The sequence below is a fragment of the Labrus mixtus genome, chromosome 14 (genome assembly GCF_963584025.1).
Source record: "Labrus mixtus chromosome 14, fLabMix1.1, whole genome shotgun sequence".
In the NCBI taxonomy this organism is placed as follows: domain Eukaryota; kingdom Metazoa; phylum Chordata; class Actinopteri; order Labriformes; family Labridae; genus Labrus; species Labrus mixtus.
Window position 1 is genome coordinate 27,073,658 of NC_083625.1, and position 19,369 is coordinate 27,093,026.

General features: G+C 40.6%; 1 protein-coding gene across 5 annotated transcripts in view; it reads left to right on the forward strand.

Annotated features, from left to right (window-relative positions):
- robo3 (roundabout, axon guidance receptor, homolog 3 (Drosophila)) overlaps nucleotides 1-4,734 on the forward strand; it is a 194,282-nt gene extending 189,548 nt beyond the window's left edge. For all 5 annotated transcript variants that reach the window (XM_061056027.1, XM_061056028.1, XM_061056029.1 and 2 more), the window contains one exon: nucleotides 3,964-4,734. In XM_061056027.1, coding sequence (XP_060912010.1) covers nucleotides 3,964-3,975 — 12 coding nt within the window. In that variant the 3' untranslated portion in view covers nucleotides 3,976-4,734. The remainder of the gene's footprint in view (nucleotides 1-3,963) is intronic.
- The last annotated feature ends 14,635 nt before the right edge of the window (nucleotides 4,735-19,369 follow it).

Below are 19,369 nucleotides of genomic sequence, written 5' to 3' on the forward strand. Positions count from 1 at the left end.
AGTAAGAAACTGCGTTAAGTGCGCACGCCCACTACTCTCCCTCTCTCTCTCTCTGCATGCACTTCAGAGACAGCTCTTCACTGTTGGAGCACTCCTTTAAATGCCCCCCCGCAGGCTCCCTCACAACGGGCTGCTGTCTTCAACAGCACAGCGAGGCGAGCCAGTGAACACGGCGCTCTGTGGGGGGAATAGAGTGAGTGAGACAACACTTGAACAGTGGTCCTCTCAACGTTCCTGTAGGTAGACAGAGTTGTTCAGAGGTAGTCAGTTTATGCAGCCATCGGTCCTCCATGTTGAGCTTCTTCTGTACACATGTGAAAACATATCAATATGTGAGACGCTGACAGATAAGCTGCTGCAAAAAACTTGAACTGGCGACCGCCGGGTTCCCAACCCAAAGTCCATACAGACTGAGCTCCTGCCGCCCCATTCATGTTCAACAACTTCCTAACTTAATATCAATCAGCAGTAATTAGAAGTTTATTGAGGGAAAACTTTTAGTTAATGACCTACAAGCTACAGACTCTGGTCATGTAGAATAAGGTACTTAAGCACTTAATAATGACTAATAAGGAGCCAGTATGCTACGAATTAGCATGCTAATAAGCAACTAGTTAATGGTGAATATTGTCACCTTAATTTGTAGTGTTACCCAGTTTGAATATAGCATGCATGTTTAATTTTCTTTAACCTTTATTTAACCAGGTAATTAACCCTTTGATATCAAGATCTCTTTCACAGGGATGACCTGTCCAAAAGGGCAGCAGATTAGATTTAGATTTATCTTGTATTGTTGTTTTGTCTTTGCATGATATACAACGTTGGGGCGGCAGTAGCTCAGTCTGTAGGGACTTGGGTTGGGAACTGGAGGGTCGCCGTCAGCAAGGCACCAAACCCCCTCCCCACCATCAGCTCAGGAGCGCATGGATGTCCATGCATAGGTGTGTGTATTTCAGCCTGTGTGTGTTGCATGACTTACAGTAAAAACAGAAATTCAATAAAATCAATAAAGTTAATCTTAATCCTAATCTTACAACGAAACTCAGTTGAAGCAATCCTATTTGCAGCATATAAAATATAAAATATAAGATAAGTACACATACACCAGCACAATCCAAGCACATCTCACCCATACACATACACATTCATACCCGTAAACATTTGTTTACAAAATGTTCAAATCGATTAGCAGGTATAATGCAGGAGTTGTGAACGCAGGATAACAATGACAAAAAAAACAGGCTCTGTCCAATGGTCTCTCATGTTTAGACAGATAGAGCCAAAGGCTTCAAGCAAAAGGAGATCTCAGGTTTCAAGTCATATTGGAAAAATTTCCATGCAGATGGTAAACTAGACACTCTTTTCCCGAGCTCAGTGCGGACACGAGGAACAGACAGTTTTCTATTGATTTTATTTCAATCTTGACCTTTGTTAAATCAGAAAAACCACAAGAAAATATTCTACTACAAGTCAAAGTCTCGCACTGAAAATGTTTCAGTGAACTAGTTTTGTGTAAAAAAAAATGAAACCACAATGTATCTCTCTATACTGAGTCAGAAATATAAAGCAGATGAAAACACATCATGTCACTTAAGTCAAAGTACCTCAATACTGTTTTAAAGTGACCTTACTCATGATTTGATTTGAGAACTTAAAGGCAACAGAGCAGTTAAAGAGTTCCACTGTCTGCAGAACAACCGGACAGAGTGTGAGCCATCATGAGTTTGTCTTTATGAGAAACAGAGTGAAGCAGCTTTGATGCTCCTTTAAGAGCTTAAGTTGTTAAATGTACACCCAGTAACCTGAGGCGTCGTCATAAAGCTGCCTGTGTGACAGAGAGAGAGAGAGAGAGGGAGAGACAGGGAGAGAGGGAGAGACAGAGAGAGAGGGCGACAGAGACAGAGAGAGAGAAAGAGACAGAGAGGGAGAGAGAGAGACAGAGAGAGACAGAGAGAGACACAGAGAGAGACACAGAGAGAGAGAGAGAGAGAGACAGAGAGAGAGACAGAGAGAGACACAGAGAGAGAAAGAGAGAGAGAGAGACAGAGAGAGAGACAGAGAGAGAGAGAGAGGCAGAGAGAGAGAGACAGAGAGAGGGAAAGAGGGAGGGAGGGAGATGGAGAGAGAAAAAGAGAGACAGACAGACACACAGACAGACAGAGAGAGAGAGAGAGAGAGGGAGAGAGAGAGACAGAGAGAGAGAGGGAGAGAGAGACAGAGAGAGAGGGAGAGGGAGAGAGAGAAAGAGAGAGGGAGAGAGAGAAAGAGAGAGAGAGATAGAGAGGGAGGGAGATGTAGAGAGAAAAAGAGAGAGAGAGACAGACACACAGACAGACACACAGACAGACTGAGAGAGAGAGAGAGAGGATGTCTCCTTCACGGGTCGCTCCATGTTGACCTCGACAACACATCTGACATGGGAGTGTAGCAAAGACACCAGTAAAAGTGACACACACACACACACACACACACACTGCTTCGTTCCATCTCGGTCCCCTCAGGTCACCCCCCTGCTGAGCAGTCAGGACTATCTGACCCCCCTGTTAATGACCCTACCTGACCCCTCCCGGCCTTTTTCACGCCTTCCAGAGAACATGAAAGTGTGACCTCCTGAGTAATAAATTTGGAGGTGTTTCCACAGGAAGTCTGGATCAGGTTTCCCTGACTTCCTGCTGTGTTGTTGACTGTTATCTCTCTCTTTGACCCCCCCCCCCCCCAGTTCACTCTCCTCCTAAATTTACTTCAGCCCGAGAATGTTTTAAAGGCTGTAGAGTGCTAACTTTAATATAAACGTTGTCGTACTCTGAGTTTAAAACATATTCTTTTTGTCGTTAACAACATTCACAACTGAGGATTCATGTTTATTTGATATGTAACACGACGTACTCTACATTAAAATGTCACCGTGTCCTCGGGAACCGGAGAGAGTAGATGTGAAGAGGCTGCTTTGAGAAACATGTTTCAAGTAAGAGAAGGTGGCAGAAAAGATGGATTGTTCTTTTATTAACAGGACTGACAGCCATGACAGAGTTAAGTCATTACGCTACCAAACCAAGTATCCATGACGATGAGTCTTTTACTGCAGGCTGCTCCAAAATGATAGTGAGTTGGTCTGAAAGTAGTTTTTTTGTTTTGTTTTTAAATGTGCTGATGAGGGTCAAAGAGTTGAAAAAGTGAGCAGGTCAGAAATCAGACGCAAGAATGAAGTTGGATTTGAGAGACGACGTATACAACCACGTAAGGACAAATAACTCATATAGAGAGAAATACATTTTGAAGACATGAAGAGATGATAGCTCATCCTTCTGCTCGCCAAAAAAATCATTTCCTTATCAATTTTTTTCAACGGTCAGTTGTGTTTTTCTTAAACACTTCCAACACCAAATTCCTGCGATCTGTTTATGAAGATAAGTCAGTGATGGAAATCTCGGAGGTGGATGTGAAATGTAACTGTCTCACCAGTACTCACCGTTGCTAGGTTACAAAAGTTGGCTTACTGCACTTTCGCTACCCTCAGCAGTGATCGTAAGGTCTGTTTTAAAGTCCTTTGAAATTGCTAATGCTTTCTTTTATCGAAGTAAATGTTTAAAAGAAAACATAAAAACAATGTAAAGGAGTCATGTCCTGACACTAGTCGGCCTCTAGACCTTTGAATTTGCTCCCTCAAAAAGACGAGTCAGTGTAGACAAAGTTGATTTCAGAAGTCCCGCCCTTTCTTGATTTTGATTGGTAGGTGAGGGAGAAGTGACAAAATGACGAGTGCTGAAGTGTTTCCAAAACTTGAAGAGGGCTGTGAGTGCAGCGACATAACACAGCTGATTCTGTTCAGAAAGTGGGCGCTGCTAAATGCACGAAGCAGCACGGCCCTCATGCTTACCTTCCTGTAGCTATCACTTTGCGAGATGTCTAAAAAAGCGTTTTTGAGAATTTGTAATGATGTCAAAATATTTTCTTTCTTCATAGGAAATGAGATAAGGACACCTTGTGACTGTGTGCCTGGGTTGCCTCCATCATCCTCCAGCCTCCCACTGTGGACACAATAAGCTGGACAAGAAGAAGAGTTTGGACTCAATGCTGTGAATGAAAGAATGACGGACTCTCCATCTTGTTTTTTGGTATTACTCTGATTATTTATGAGCTCTCCTTGATTTGTAAATACCTGTGTCTGTACTGTTCTTTTGTGGATACAGGGAAAGAGACGTATATTGTATTTATGAGGATAAAAACAAAAACAGTGTAGAAAAAAAAACTGTTATTATAAAAAAAACGCTCATGTCTTCTTGAATGTGCCAACCTTTTTTTTTTGTCAAAATGTATACTTTTTTGGAAACGCATTAACTACTGTTGCACTCTCTTGTTGTGATGGAAAAACAACAGAAAAAAACGAAGCACAAAGTGTGTTTGCTGGTCGGAAAAGCCAAAACGAGCGGGTTCCTCCTGCGCCCATGTAGTCCGCTAAGAATGTCAAACTTTTTCTATGTTCCTCTGGTTTCTCTGCAGCAGAAAGTTCCCCGTGTGCCAGCAGACTGACAGGCTTTATGAAAGTTTGATTGTAACCCCCCTCCCCCCCCGGTCCTCTCTCTCCTCGTTCTTCTGAGGAACTTTTTGCTGCAGCTGTGAGATAGAATTTGCATATACTCCTTCCAAAACAAACAAAAAAAACTGTCTGTGGACTGACCTTTTTGTACTCTTGTTGTTTTGTAAATGTAAAATAAAAGACATTTGCTGATCTGAGCCTTCTCTTATTTCTTTGGAGCACCTTTCAGGAAGTGAAGTGTTGGGATAAATGTTCTATTCATGACGTCTTACCTTTCATTTCAGTCTGTTTTCACTCCCAATGCAATAATGAAAAAATTATGAAAAGTAAAATGGCAAATTGTCTTTAAAAAAAAACCTAGAGCTAGATCAGGCAGTCAACTCGAGCTGCACTGATTTCACACTTGTCTCATTCTCAACAATCAACTGACAACACCTCCTTCAAGTTAACGATGTATTTGAGAAACAAGATTTGCGGTCTCTTCCTCTGATTCTTCATTGCCAGCTCTGACCTGCAGCAGTACTGCACACCATCCCAGCATCCACCAGTAGGCTCCTACTGGAGGATCTATTATCCCATCACTCCTCAATGATCTGCATGTAAATTCAAACTGAGGAGTTATTAGGTTGCAAAACACAAAATATGTTCTGCTGCAATGAATGTTTTAAACAAATACAAACTCTATAAACCTTAGAGCGACTTTTTGCAGGAGAACTGACCTCTGGGTTTTTTTTCCCACCATGTCTTCCACTCAGCCATTATGGACATGCAACAATCAACCAAAACTTCAACATGAACCTGTATTTCAAGTGTAATGCAAAATATGAAAAATCAATGGACAACCCATACTATTCAAATGTTTATTTCTTCTGACTTTTTTTAATTTTGTAATTAAAGGCATCATTTGCCTCGTACTTGAAGATCCAGTGATTATACTCCAAGCCTTTTTTCAGGTTCTGCTGCTGCTGGAAATCAACCTGATCGTACTGATCTGGCACACTGTTAAAGGTCATTCACATCTCGATGTCGCATAAAAGTCATCGAGGTCTCCAGAGTCAAACGTAAATGTCATGTGTCAGTCAGTTGTCAGTTGTCAGTTGTTCATGTGGCTTGAAACAAAAGTCACAAGTACTTGAAACGATGAGACCCAGGAACTACTTTTTCAGTAATCTAAAGGTTCCTTCAGATGTTTGTTGGCACTGGGAGACTAAAGACTCACAAAGATCAGACTGAATAGTCAGCTAGTTTTACACTCATTTTTGCACCCTCCTATATAATCATGATGTCTTCAAAACAACAACACAGAATCTACAATAAAAAAGATGAAGGAGATTACTAGTTAGACTGACTATCATATACTTACAATAATTCCAGTCTGGCATGTAGAATAAGAATACATAACTACAAACCTCCTGGTTCATTGCAGCACATTAAAAAGTATGCTGTCATAAAAGCATTAAGCATACCCTGCTTCATCATATATTTAGTTCAAATAATAAACCGTCATTTACAATAATAATAATTATAGATCCCGCAAGGGGAAATTTGTTTTTACACTCTGTCTAGTTAACATGCTACACAAACATAGACTGAAATACACACACATGCACAAAAAGGATCCTATGGACATGCACTAATGGAGGGGTCTCAGGGTGAGGGCCCACGGTGGGCACGTTGCTCAAGGGCACCTCGGCAGTGCTCAGGCACCTCTCCAGCTACCAGACCAATTTCCGGACTTGGTCCGTGCTGGGACTTGGTCCGTGCTGGGACTTGAACCGGTGACCCTCCGATTCCCAACCCAAGTCCCTACAGACTGAGCTACTGCCGCCCCAATAATGAATATCTTGATGTATTGGAGAAGATACTTAACCCAAAATGTTTCCTGAGAGTTTCCTCATAAACCTCTGGAGCATCAGATGTTTTAATGAAACCAGTGGAGTTCCTTCAAGAGAGTTAGCCAAGTGGAGTTTAGTTTTGTGTAATGTTGGCACCAGGAATAGTTGCATGTTGTTGGTAGGAAAGGTTAGTATCAGTGTGGTCACTACCTGGAGCCCGGGTCTGTTGAAGGTGGCAATGCTCTTGGCTGTGATGGAACATGTGGTAAGGTAGGTAAGATATGTATATGTTGTTTTTTTTGTTTGTTTTTAATACTGGATTAATCCCTGAGGAACATTCTGTTTTACACTCTGTTATAGAAAGAAATGCTTCTCACACACTTATAGGCCTGAATCACACACATACACAACCAGGACCTGTGGACATGAATTAGTGGAGAGATGTCAGAGTGGGGGCTGCTACACACTGCTATGCAGGGAGCGTACCAGAGCAGTTGAGGGTTTCGATGCCTTGCTCAAGGGCACCTCGGCGGTACACAGGAAGTGCCCTGCATGGCACCAAACAAACTCCCAAATTTTGTCCGCACCAGGACTTGAACCGTCCCTTCTGTTCCCAACCCAAGTCCCTACAGACTGAGCTACTGAGCCATATGAAGGTTCTGAGCTAGGGCCTTCACGATTTGTCATCAATCAATCAATCAATCAATCAATCAATCAATCATTGTATAGCACCAATTCATAACAAGTGTTATCTCGAGACACTTCACAAAAGAGCATATGGAATAATATGCAGGAAGGGTTTCTCCTTGGTTGGGACGACAGAGTCCACTGCTGGGCGTCAGGAGAAGTGTGGTGGTAGTAGATCCAGATCACCTCGCTGTCTTCTATAGAGCCTGGCTTCTGCTGCCAGTGTAAGGCCTCCTGGGCTTCTGGCACGGAAGGCGTCATGGGAGTAATCAGATGAAACACTGGTGAAGTGAGGTTCCCACTAGACGGCCCTATGATGTACTGGCTCCTGCTGCCCATCAGTCTACAAGGTTGAGTTGTGGGGGACAGAAGGGGCCGTGTATTAGGGTAGGTATCAGGGTTGTCACTGCCTAGAACAGAGCCTGGGTCAGTTTAAGGTGACATCACTGTTTTGGTAAAGCATAGGGGCATAATTGGGATGAAGGGCGTATTCACAGAGTCCCCCTTTAATCACACATTTAATTGGAGCAGCATCCCCAGGCCTTTATTCATTTGGAGTTTGCTTCACCCTTATGCTTTGTTTAGAAAAACCCCCTTCCTTGAGTATGACTTTGTCAACCCAAAACACTTTGTTTTAATGTTCCCTCCCAATGTGAGCCCTGTAGTAACAAAAGTCTTCACTCAGACCAAAAAATAAAATAAATAAAAACAAAAAGTGTCTTGTTGCTGAAGTTCTGTTTGTTTCCTAATCCCCTCTACCTCATTCTTCCCCCAAACTTCACAGAGCATTGCACCTGGCTGAGTGCTGCTCTGTGCGCCAAGAAGCATGAAATCACTGAAGTCTCTCCTCTGACAGAGCAACACACACACTATCTCTCTCTCTCTCTCTCTCCCCTCTCTCTCTCTCCCCTCTCTCTCTCCCCTCTCTGTGCACCTGAGACGAGGCGTGCATTACCCTCCACTGCTCTGCAGACGCCCTCCGTGTCCTAGCATACACAGGCTGACTAACTCACAGGCTCAGACACACACATGAACATTGTGTTTCTTCTCTCAGTGCTCTGTGATAAGATGTTGCAGCACATACCTTTGTGTTGGTCCACAGATGGAGGTGATGGAGGTGGCAGCAGAGTGAAAACATAAAAGCGAATCTTCAAAAGAGCATGTAAGACGTGGGGGATGAATGCACTGATATGTGACTGACAGGCCGGTTCAGGGTCTCATACTGCACTTTACAGCAGGACCACCTTTTTGTTGTAGTATGCTGCTTACACAACACATAGATCTGAAAAGTTTTTCTCTTGATGACTCCCCCTGTAATTAGACATATCTCAACAAAACACTGCTCACCTCCTTTTTAAGTTTCCAGTAGAGCTTGCTTATCTCTAATTGATTGGGTATGAAGATATGAGGCTGCTGAGTTTGAGTCGGCTTTATATGTGATTTTTTGATCCAGCAGATGTCGCCCTTGAGCACCAGCATGAAACCAAAACAACTCACGCTGCATTGTTGTGTTAGCATGCTAATGCTAGCGATCTTTATTATGCTCGTATCGTCACACTGCATGTAAATTTACCTGAAATGAGCGTGATCTAGAAACACAGTTAAGCAGTGAGTACAGTATGTTATTCTTCTTTTCTCTAGTCCCTCAATTAAACAACTTTTATGCATGAGGGGAGGAGTCAGCCGGCCGTCCAGGCGATGTAAACAAACTGAAGATAGGACTCTGAAAACTCTGAAAACATCACAGACAGTGGGACTCGGGTGTTACACCCATTGTAGACAGTCATGACTCACAGAGTTATTTTCAGAGGATATACTTGATTTATATTATATTTAAGTGTGAAAAAGTGCGCATATAAAGCCTTTAACCTGGTGTGTCACCTGATACCAGACGGGGACAGGGAAAGGTGTTTTAGTACAAATGGCTGAAAAACAGGGAAATTAAGAATTTTCTTTAAAGGATTAAAAACAAATGTTCCACGCTGTGCTGGCAGTGTGAAAACAGTGTGCATTGTTCAATTCAGCCAACTATGGGTACCTCCCCTAGAAGCCACAGGCCCCACTTTGGGAATCACTGCCCTGTCGCTGATACAGCAGTATCAACAATATTTACATATAACCAAGGCTTTGGTCAGGGTGCTTAACTTCTACTGCTGTTTGAGTTGGCTTTATTGTGTTATAATAATTATAGAGAACACAGGCTAAGATGGGGTCATGCAGAACTTGCTGACATCAGAAATCTCCCCAGGATTTCTCTTTTTTTAACCGTCTCTGGGTTTTCTAAAAAGCTTCATTTAGATCACCTCAGTCATTTTGAGTGAGACACGGATAGAAGACCAGGTCAGAAACTGAAAGGGTTCATTTGTGAAGTGAGTTAATTATCCGCTGAAACAATGTTTTGATTTGAAATAATGTTACTTAGTAAGTAGGTAAAGTTTTATTTATATAGCACTTTTCACAGACATTAGCCCCAAAGTGCTTTACAAGGACACAGTATAGAGAAAATAAATTGGGCAAGACTGTCACAGAGCCACAGATAAGATCAAAAACACAATCCATCTTACACCCACATTCACACTTTATGAAACACTCTTACATTCATTAAGATAATGTGTATTTGACGTACATTTTCTCCTTGGCATTATCTTTATTCAAAGAAGCAAAAGTTAAGTTTAGAAATCTGTGTGGCAGAAGAAGAAGAAACAAACTGACACAAGCAAATATTATGGTTTAGATTTGGGTGTATAGTACCAACAGTATCTGTGTTAAGCTTTTTGTGTTTAGAAGATTGTCTCATCTTGTTATATTTCGATCGTCTGATATCAGTCAGATTTTGTAGCCTGCAGCCACAGAGCGACCCCCACACAATAAATCCCAATGTAACCCCTGAATGAAACAAGTAAAAGTCTTGCAGTGATAATCCTGCTTAAGTTAAAGGACACACATGTGTTCAGCGAAATCTACTTAAAGGATTTGGAGTGAAAACAGTGGCTGCAGAACAGAAGTCCCCATGTGAGTGATTTTTGATATGAATGTATTGGTTTGATATAACTGATGTCTCTTATGCATCATTTCACTGTTGTAGCTCCTCGAGGTGGATGTATGATTGGTCAAAAGGCTGGAAAAGTCCAATTTAATCATCTGGATTCATAATTAATTAAAGTTAATTTTGCCAACACACACATCTTGTCCTGGGATCTCCTGAGCTCTAATGCGTCATAGGTTGCTTGGGATCGTTGGTGGATTACTTTTGACTGACAGTCTGTCAGTCTCAGAGCTCCTCAAAACATGTGTGTGAAGTTTATTGTTCTAAATCCACTCTGATCCTGTATTTGATCATGTCTATAAACCCCTCTATTTCAGCCCTGCTCAGAACAGGCTGTTTCTGTGTCTGTACCTTTAAATATGTAAATGAGCTGTGTCTGACCACGCCCCCTCTCTGGAAGGTCTCGGGTGTCTTGGTCTTTCTTGTTCCATGTCCTATTGTTTACGGGGAGAAGGCAGACTCAGAGGGCAGAACAAACACCTAGCTGTGGGAGTGTCACCCACCTGGGGGAGGGGTTACTGCCCTTTGTGATGTCATGAAGGAAAAATCTCCAAACGGCCTGTTTGAGCACACATTTTCTGAAAAGTGGAGCAGGCAAGAGAGGGCGGGGTTTTTAGACGGACTAGGGAAACATTTTAGTGACATGCATGTTAAAGTGTATTTTGCGTAATATGTGACCTTTAAAAAATACTGTTTGAGATGGCCACATTGTAGAGGCTACTTTTCAAAGTGAAATGAGACATTCAAAGATGTTAGGGAGTCTTTCTATTCTATCACTGTGACAACAGGAGAGACTGCAGAGGCTTATAAACAGTGTGCCTAGAGGGACAAAACAGTGTGCGATTAAAATATGTATACATTCATTTCAGACCTTATTTAATCTTGGTTAACTAGTTAATGCTGAAAACCAATCAAGTAATCATTGAACTGGTTGATTCAACATTTATTCCTCACGCAACCAAAAAGTAAACAATACTCCTTCTACTGCAGGTTGTTAAACTGTTCAATGATAAACAAATATGATATGTCTATCATGTATATGTCTTATTACAAGTCAATTCAAAACATCACAGTGACCCACAACCCTCTGACAAATCCTCAGCTTAATAATAATACTAATAATTATAATAATAATAATAACTTTATTTATATAGCACCTTTTAAAAACACAGGTTTACAAAGTGCTTTGACAAACAGCAAAAACAAGAACAAACTAAACCAAACACAGAAGAACATAAACAACAGCAAGAACAAACAAATGCAAAATACTCAAAATAATTAAATACAATTCAACAGAAAAGAACCCATAGTGCACGATACCCAACAGACATATATAACCCGACCATCACAAGGACCATCATAAGAACCCAGGCAACACAAGAACCATCACAAGAACCATCATAAGAACCCAGGCAACACAAGAACCCAACAACACGAGCTGAGCCCAAGAGGAACCAAAGATTTAAAAAGATGTAAGAAACTAAAAGAGCTAAAAGGAAATCAAAAGAGAACAGCAATAAGAAGGTAAGAGCAGGAAAATAAATAAATAAGTAAATAAATGATCAAAATAATAGTAATAATAAGAAGTATATATATATGTATATATATATATATATATAAAACATAAATAGACAAAGTAAGTAAAGTAGAAAATTACCAAGTTAGAACATGAGAGCCATAAGAGCGGTGAAGGGAAAAGAAACAGTAATACAAGATAAGAGCATAAATAAAAGAACAGTAAGAAGTAAAAGAAGATAAAAATAGTAAAACCAGTAAGAAGATGACATCACATAAAAGCAAGTCTGTAAAAGTACGTTTTAAGAAGGGATTTAAAAGAACTATACACTGCATCGTGTTCTAAAGACATATTACCATTGAATTACTTTTTGTTCATTTAATTGATATTTGGCCAAATATAGAAAAAATATAGTTAGGTGATGACTCACAGCTTTTCAGACTCTGCAGAATGGGTATTTTATTCATTTATAAACTTCTCATGTTATCAGTGTGTAAATGTCTTAGACTGTCAAAGTGTTTTAAACTCTGGTTTTCATGCTCTTCTTTGCAAAGACTAAGCCCATCCTTATGTGCCCCTACAGACAGAGATTATAATGCACGTTATGTTAGCAGGTTGTTGGAAAGAGCAGATTTACGTGATTGACCTTCTACAGTGTGACCTGACACCCCTTACCCTTTATACACCCCCCTTCACCTCCCCTCCATCCCTGTATCCCTCCTTTCTCTCCCTCCTCTATAAATCATCCACCTCATTCATTAGGCCGGTGTCAGGGCCCGAACGCCCACCCGGGGCTGAAGGAAGAGGGCTGCCGGTCTGAGAGGAGAGAAAAGAGACAGAGACAGAAAGGGAATGATGAAAGGGAGGAGACGGCGTCGTTTAAAGCCACGTTCTCTCGTTCCAAAGTGCAACACACCAATTTCCATGTTAATTTGCCCTGTGACAGCCAAGATGGATGTTAGTGACTTTTTGGCTCATGTAATGCATACAGACGTGAGCTCAGATGAAGCCATTATGTGGGCAGCAGGGTCACTGGATGAGGAGGTGGGTGGGGGGAAGATTTAGAGGCTTGTAGGGTAACAAGACATACAACAGTTACGAGCTGTTATCAAGTCACCTGTGTGTTACCGTTTCAGTTTGTATTAACAATCATCTTTCAGATGAATCTGTAGTCTTTGGTTGATTCAAAGATAATCCACTTTCACCCTGGAACATGTCGACCAAACAAAGACGCTTGCCGTTTTTTGGCAATGAACTTTAACTGTGGCTCAGTTGATTGAGTCATTGTCTATCAACCGGACAGTCGGGGGTTCGATCCCCAGCCCCTGCAGCAACAATGTTTCCTTGGGCAAGACACTTAATCTGCAATTACTCCCACTGAGATCAGTGTGTGAATGGGTGTGAACAGGTAGGTGTGACATGCGATGTAAAAACACTTTGAGTAGTCAGAAGACTAGAAAAGAAATAAAACAAGTCCATTTCACTTTACTCCTGTTATGACTACTTTCAAATGTTACTACAAATAACCTTTTCATTATATACTCATAACCTCAGAGTGTCTTTCTACAGCTGATGAACCTGCCTACATTTGGAACCTTTTTTAATGAACATATTTCATCATGTGGAGCTTGTGTGGGCTGGTAATTAGTTTCAACTAGTGGAAAACTACGTGGCCTAAAAATACAACGCATAAAGTCTTAGAAAATGTAAGATTTGGAACTTTCTCACTTTGAAAATACAGTAAGTTAACTGTCTCTAACCAACATTCATTTATCTCTAATGGTGGTTGTTTTAAACCTTGTTAATGGTAGAAAAAATACTTTTTTTGTTCCATCGGCTGTGGTTCAGTGGTGGAGTCGGTCGTCTCTCAACCAGCTGCTCCTGCAGCGATGTGTCCACTTCACCCGCTGCTTCATCGTTGGTGAAAGTGTATGACATGGATTTGTTAATACCGATGGTCACTTTTCATAGCAGCTTCTGTGTGTGAATGTGGAGGTGTGACCTGCGATGTTGAAGAGCTTTGAGAAGTCAGAAGACTAGATAAGAGCTAAACAAGCTCAAGACATTTCAATTCCAAGATTGACAGAAGAAGAAACAGACTTCAAAATACACTTTATAAATAGTTAATCATTGTTTTTCTTTACCATAAGAGTTCTAGAGTTACATTTTCGTTACGAGATGAGATACGTTTTCACATGATAGTGACAGCAGGCTCTCATTAGATGTGAAATATGCAGGTGCAGAATACTGTGTGTGTGTGTGTGTGTTTCTGTTGTGAACTGGCCCTGCGTGACTGACAGGGCAGTATTGAAACAGATCACTGCTATGGGTGCCATTGATTTCCAGTTAATTGAATGATTACCACTTTAGCATGCAGCACCACGGCTCACCACGGCTGTCAATCAATGTGAGCGCCTCACCACCACCTGAACCGCTGCCACGTGTCACAATACCAACATTGTTGTCGTTGTGCAACGCACATCAGGCACATTAATGAGTTTAAACCACAGAGACTCTGATCCATCCTGTTATATGGAGCTAAATATTTGGTTAACAGCATCACATGAATGGTCTCTGTTTCCATCACGACTCCTTAGGGCGAGGCAGCTTTTAGTCCTTATCTCATTTTATGTAGTCTTAAGGGGCGACGGTGGCCTATTGGTTAGTGAGTGTGTCCCATATTTATGAAGGCTCCAAGCGTGTGGCCCAAGTTCGAATCCAACATATGGCTCCTTTCTTGGACGTCATTCCCACAGACTGGCCAAAGCCTATCTGTTACGGCAGCGGGCTCCAGAGGCTCATCTGCAGCCGCCGCCATGCTGGAAATCTAAACACAGACTAAGAGCTTAGACTGAGGCGGGTGTTAAGCCTCATGAAAAACCATTACATCACACCCACCTGTCAATCATGTCAGCTACACGCCTAAATATGGATAACTTCATCATTTTCAAAATCAAAACAGAGCTGTTTAAAACATAATCACCCCCCGTACAGTGTGTGATCAGACCGATATGTTTTTTTGTACCAGGGTGTAAACATGGTCATTTATGCTGTAAAAACTGTTTTTTTTTGGCTGAGGTGTGTAAGTGATTTCTGATGTTTCTGGAGCCAACCTCTAGTGGACACTCGAGGAACTGCAGGATTTTGCACTTCCGCATTGGCTTCATTTTTCAACACCGGAGGTTGCCGCTTGGTCATTCCCCACTCTCTCTCTCTCTCCCAGATATCTGACTTCATCCACTGTCATGTCTCTACAATAGAGGAAAAACCTAAAAAATAAACCCATTATTATGACTTAAGTCTTATTTCTAGGCTGTTAAACTATCAGCCTAGGCTACACTGGTTCTGACTTACTGTTAGCTTGTTGCATTGTCACATTGAGAAACTGTGTCTGCTCCCTCCTCTCCTCTCGTATTTATCCACATGAATAATAAGCTTGATTGAATGAAAATAATTGTTTAATTTAATGACGATTGGCATTTAAATCTATTACGATCATGATGATCGCTGAACAGTCAAGAGGTCAGTCACTTTAAATTAAACTGAAGTCAACTGGGAAAATTAAAGAAATTGGGTTCATATTTTCTTCTCTCCTCCTATCCAGTGTATCCAATACTAAATGAGATAGTAAAATAAGCTCTGAAAATCCTTTCCTTATCATTCAATTTTAGAATTCAAAGTGCTCATGTCATGGCTGACCCTTACTTAGAGGTCATTTCACTAAATTAGGAACTTTCCAAGTATTTAACCTGACCCCATGAGTCTTTAAACTGTTAATAATTCTAGTTATATTCCAAACATTTGACAATATGTACAAGCAAACATGTTTACCTGACATGAAGTCTTTAAATAAGTGAATCTCTTTTCTATTGAAAGAACATTTCATCAGGATTACTTAATCTGAACAGTATTCTATTTTTCCCGGTGATCTCCAGGATATAGAGCTTTTTTTCAATGTGAAAGCATCATTATTGGATGCTAAATTATTTGACGTCTTCTCAGTATTAGTGGTTTTATTGTGGCTGAACTGGTTTTAAGATATTTATGAGTTCTTTGACATTGGATGTATAACATGTTTTAAAAATTAAGGTAAATAAAAATGTTCCTGCTCTGTTTTCAGGTCATATTCCAATTTTTGAGTTATATTTTCCCAATTTACTACTTTTTGATTTTGTATTTCAGACTCACTCCCACACCACTGACCACATTTTATGTCTGGTCTTAGAACGGTAATTATCCATTTGGTGAAATAACAGAGTTACAGGACAGACAGGCAGTACATCTACATGAGTGAGTCCGTGTGTGTGTGTGTGTGCATGCTTTCAGGCCATGTCTAATATGGGTCAGTGGTCTGACATGCTATATAAAGCTGGTACTTTGGCATAGACCAAAAAAAATGTAAGGCACATTTCCCAAGGGCGGTGTGTGTGCGCTTTTGAGTTTGTGTATGTGTGTGTGTGTGTGTGTGTGTGTGTGTGTGTGTGTGTGTGTGTGTGTGTGTGAGTGTGCATATGGACTAATAAGACAAGCCGAAGCAGACATACAGTAGTCCTTGATTCATTACTATGTGAGCCTCATAGTGTGTGGTCTGGGTCTGTGTGTGTTTCTGTGTGTATTTCTGTGTGTGTGCTGCTCAGAGGAGCTGGGGGCTTCGTGTAGAAACATATGGCCTTTAGTGAAGGAGACAGATGAAGGATAATCCCTTTGGCAGTCTAGTAAACACACACACACACACACACACACACACACACACACAAACACACACACACACACACACACACACACACACACACACAAACACACACACACACACACACACACACACACACACACACACACACACACACACAAACACACACACACACTAATAATCCAACACTTGCTGTGCTGCATAAAGATTGTGACACAATCATTTAACACAGTTTAAAAGCTAGAAAGCCTGCGCAGACTTAATTATTCATGTTTGAAGTCTCTAATTGCAGGTTTGCCTGACTTTATCTGACAATAAATGTAAATTAATTCAGCTGGTTTGTCTTCAAAATAAGTGAAAAGCCATGAAAAAGCTATAAATTAATTCTAACTTTGGCACAAAATCATAACCGGCTCCCCTTTTTCTTTTTCTTTTTTAAATAAATGACCCCCTTACCCTTCTATTACTTTGCATTTTTTCTATTTAAGGAAGTATTATTGAATGGTTTTGGCTTTAAAAAAATCCTCCACACATGGACCCTGACTGTGGCATGGCTGCTCCTCTGTAGCGTCTAAATGAAATAGACAGGATAAGCACTGCTTAGCTCCACGGTCCCAGTCTCATCTGACCCCAAAGAAGCTCTGATACAGGACACGGATTATAGTTTGAAAAAAAAGAGCGTGATGTGCTGGACAGCTGCATGGCACACATTCATCCTGAACACAGCCGTTGGAGAAATCACATTATTATCTCCAAGAAAATCAGCAGCTTTTCCTCCTTAATGCTCAAAACAATGTGATGTTGTTTGACTTAAATACAGATAATGTACAAGTAATCTGCTTTAAGGATGGGGAAACAGGAAACACAGAGTCTGGTCAGCCTGCAGGGAACTGACAAAAAATGGTCAACCCCTTAAAATACAAAACTGCTGTTTAACTCCTGCTACCATTAAATGTGGTGTACCACAAGGTCCAATTCTGGGACCTCTTTTCTTTTTTTTTATTATTTATTATCCCGTTGGCCCTATCTTTAAAAAGGGGTGTAATGATACCTCGGAATACAAAATCAATACAACTATTGGTAGTTTAAATTGATTTTGACTGAAAATAAAAATTTAACCAGCAGAGGGTGCTTACTTTTTTTTTTTAGCTTAATAAGAGAGGTGTACTCTTTTGTGATTGCTTTCTCACTGTTTAAATTTAATACATTTTAGTGGCCACAGCCACACACATATTCATCAGGATTTCTTTGTTTTAGGATCCCTGGTTGTTGGGGGATGGTATTATTTCCTGTGGACACTTTTATTCTGGATGTTGTTGGAACTGACCAAACACTGGTGTCAGTATCAATAAGTGTCCATTTTGTTAACCCCTTTTTACTTTATTTGGTTTTGCCAAACCTTTATGCCCCCCTCTGTTTGGTTGAGTTGGTATGGGGTTGACCTCTTCTAAAGGCCTAGTTCTTATCATTTTGGTTTGTACATTTTGTGTTCTTTTTGGTAAAGATAAAAACACACATTTCCAGAAATGAAAAAAGAAAACTGTGGTCCCGTGTCTTACTGCTGGTCCTTCACAAAGGAGATGTTGTTTTTTGACACCATATCCTTTCACAAAAATACCTTTGTATTCAAACACATCAACCTACTTAACATATGTATGTGTTTGCACACAAAAAAAGTAGTGTTGTGATTTTGGATGTTACACTTGTAAAAACTTACATGTCAACAAATGTTTTATAAATAAGCTGCTGCGGTGATGATTTTCCTACATTGGATTGAAGTGTGTTCAATTTTCTAATATGATGTGATAGATAGTAAATGGTAAATGATAAATGGACTTGAGCTTATATAGCGCTTTTCTAGTCTTCCGACTACTCAAAGCGCTTTTACACCACGTCACACCCACCCATTCACACCCATTCACACACTGATGGTAGTGATCTCTATGTAGTATCATCAGAAGTAACTAATGCCATTCATACACCGCCACTGAAGCAGCGGGAGCAATTCGGGGTTAAGTGTCTTGCCCAAGGACACATCGGACATGTTGCCCAGCTGGGGATCGAACCCTCAACCTTCCGGTCCATAATATCACCTTTATCATGATACATACTGTATCTGACTCTTGCTAAGACACAGCCCAAGTTCTTAAAGCCTTTAACCCACAATAAATTATGCATAAAGAAAAAAGGACTTTATACTTTTCAGCCATCTTGACTCTAAAATAAACTTGACATGTGTTTTTTAGGGTCATCACCACTTGGCTCTGTCTTGGTTAACCTTCAACAATTTTAAATCAGAAGAAAATGCAAAAAAAAATTTTGGTTTTTATTTGCACTATGAAGCTTGACCTGACCCAAAGTTTAAAATAAATCACACCTTCCCTGTTCCTGTATATAAACACACAGTTTAAGGTCTAATTATTCTCTCCAATGGTCTGTAATTAAAAGCCATTATCAGGTAAAGCAGCAATGTTACTCTTGGTTAATCAAGGCAAACCGATGAGCTATAACATCACCTTCCTGCTTCACAGAGCCATTAGGAACAGCAGGGGTCCACGCAGTCCTGCCCACAGACCACAATGCTACAATGCGACACAATGCTATTCAGAGGGAGCTTCAATTCATCCACAACAACAGAGACTGTCATGGCAAACAGTGAAGAACTCATGTGCAAATGCATCCAGTACGTTGGATATTTAAAAGGCTGTGGAGTTCTGGGATCATTTAAAACGTCTAAGAAGGGGTTTTAAAGCTCCTGCAAGGACTTTTTAGCTGTTTATGAAATGGACTAAAATGAATACTGATGCCTTTTACAACCTTTAAAAGCAAACAAGACAATCAGGATAAGGACGAGCAATTTCTGAATAGCTATAATTAATGTCCGAAATCACTGCCGGGGGTAGGTGTCACACAGATAGAATAACTAAATGCTGCCAAAAGTATTTTTTTTCCATGGCCGGAATCAAAGTAAGTGATACATTTGACTGTGAAATAAAGGATGACATTTGTTGTAAACAAAAATTATACTTCAGCAATGAGATAAAAGATACTACTTTGT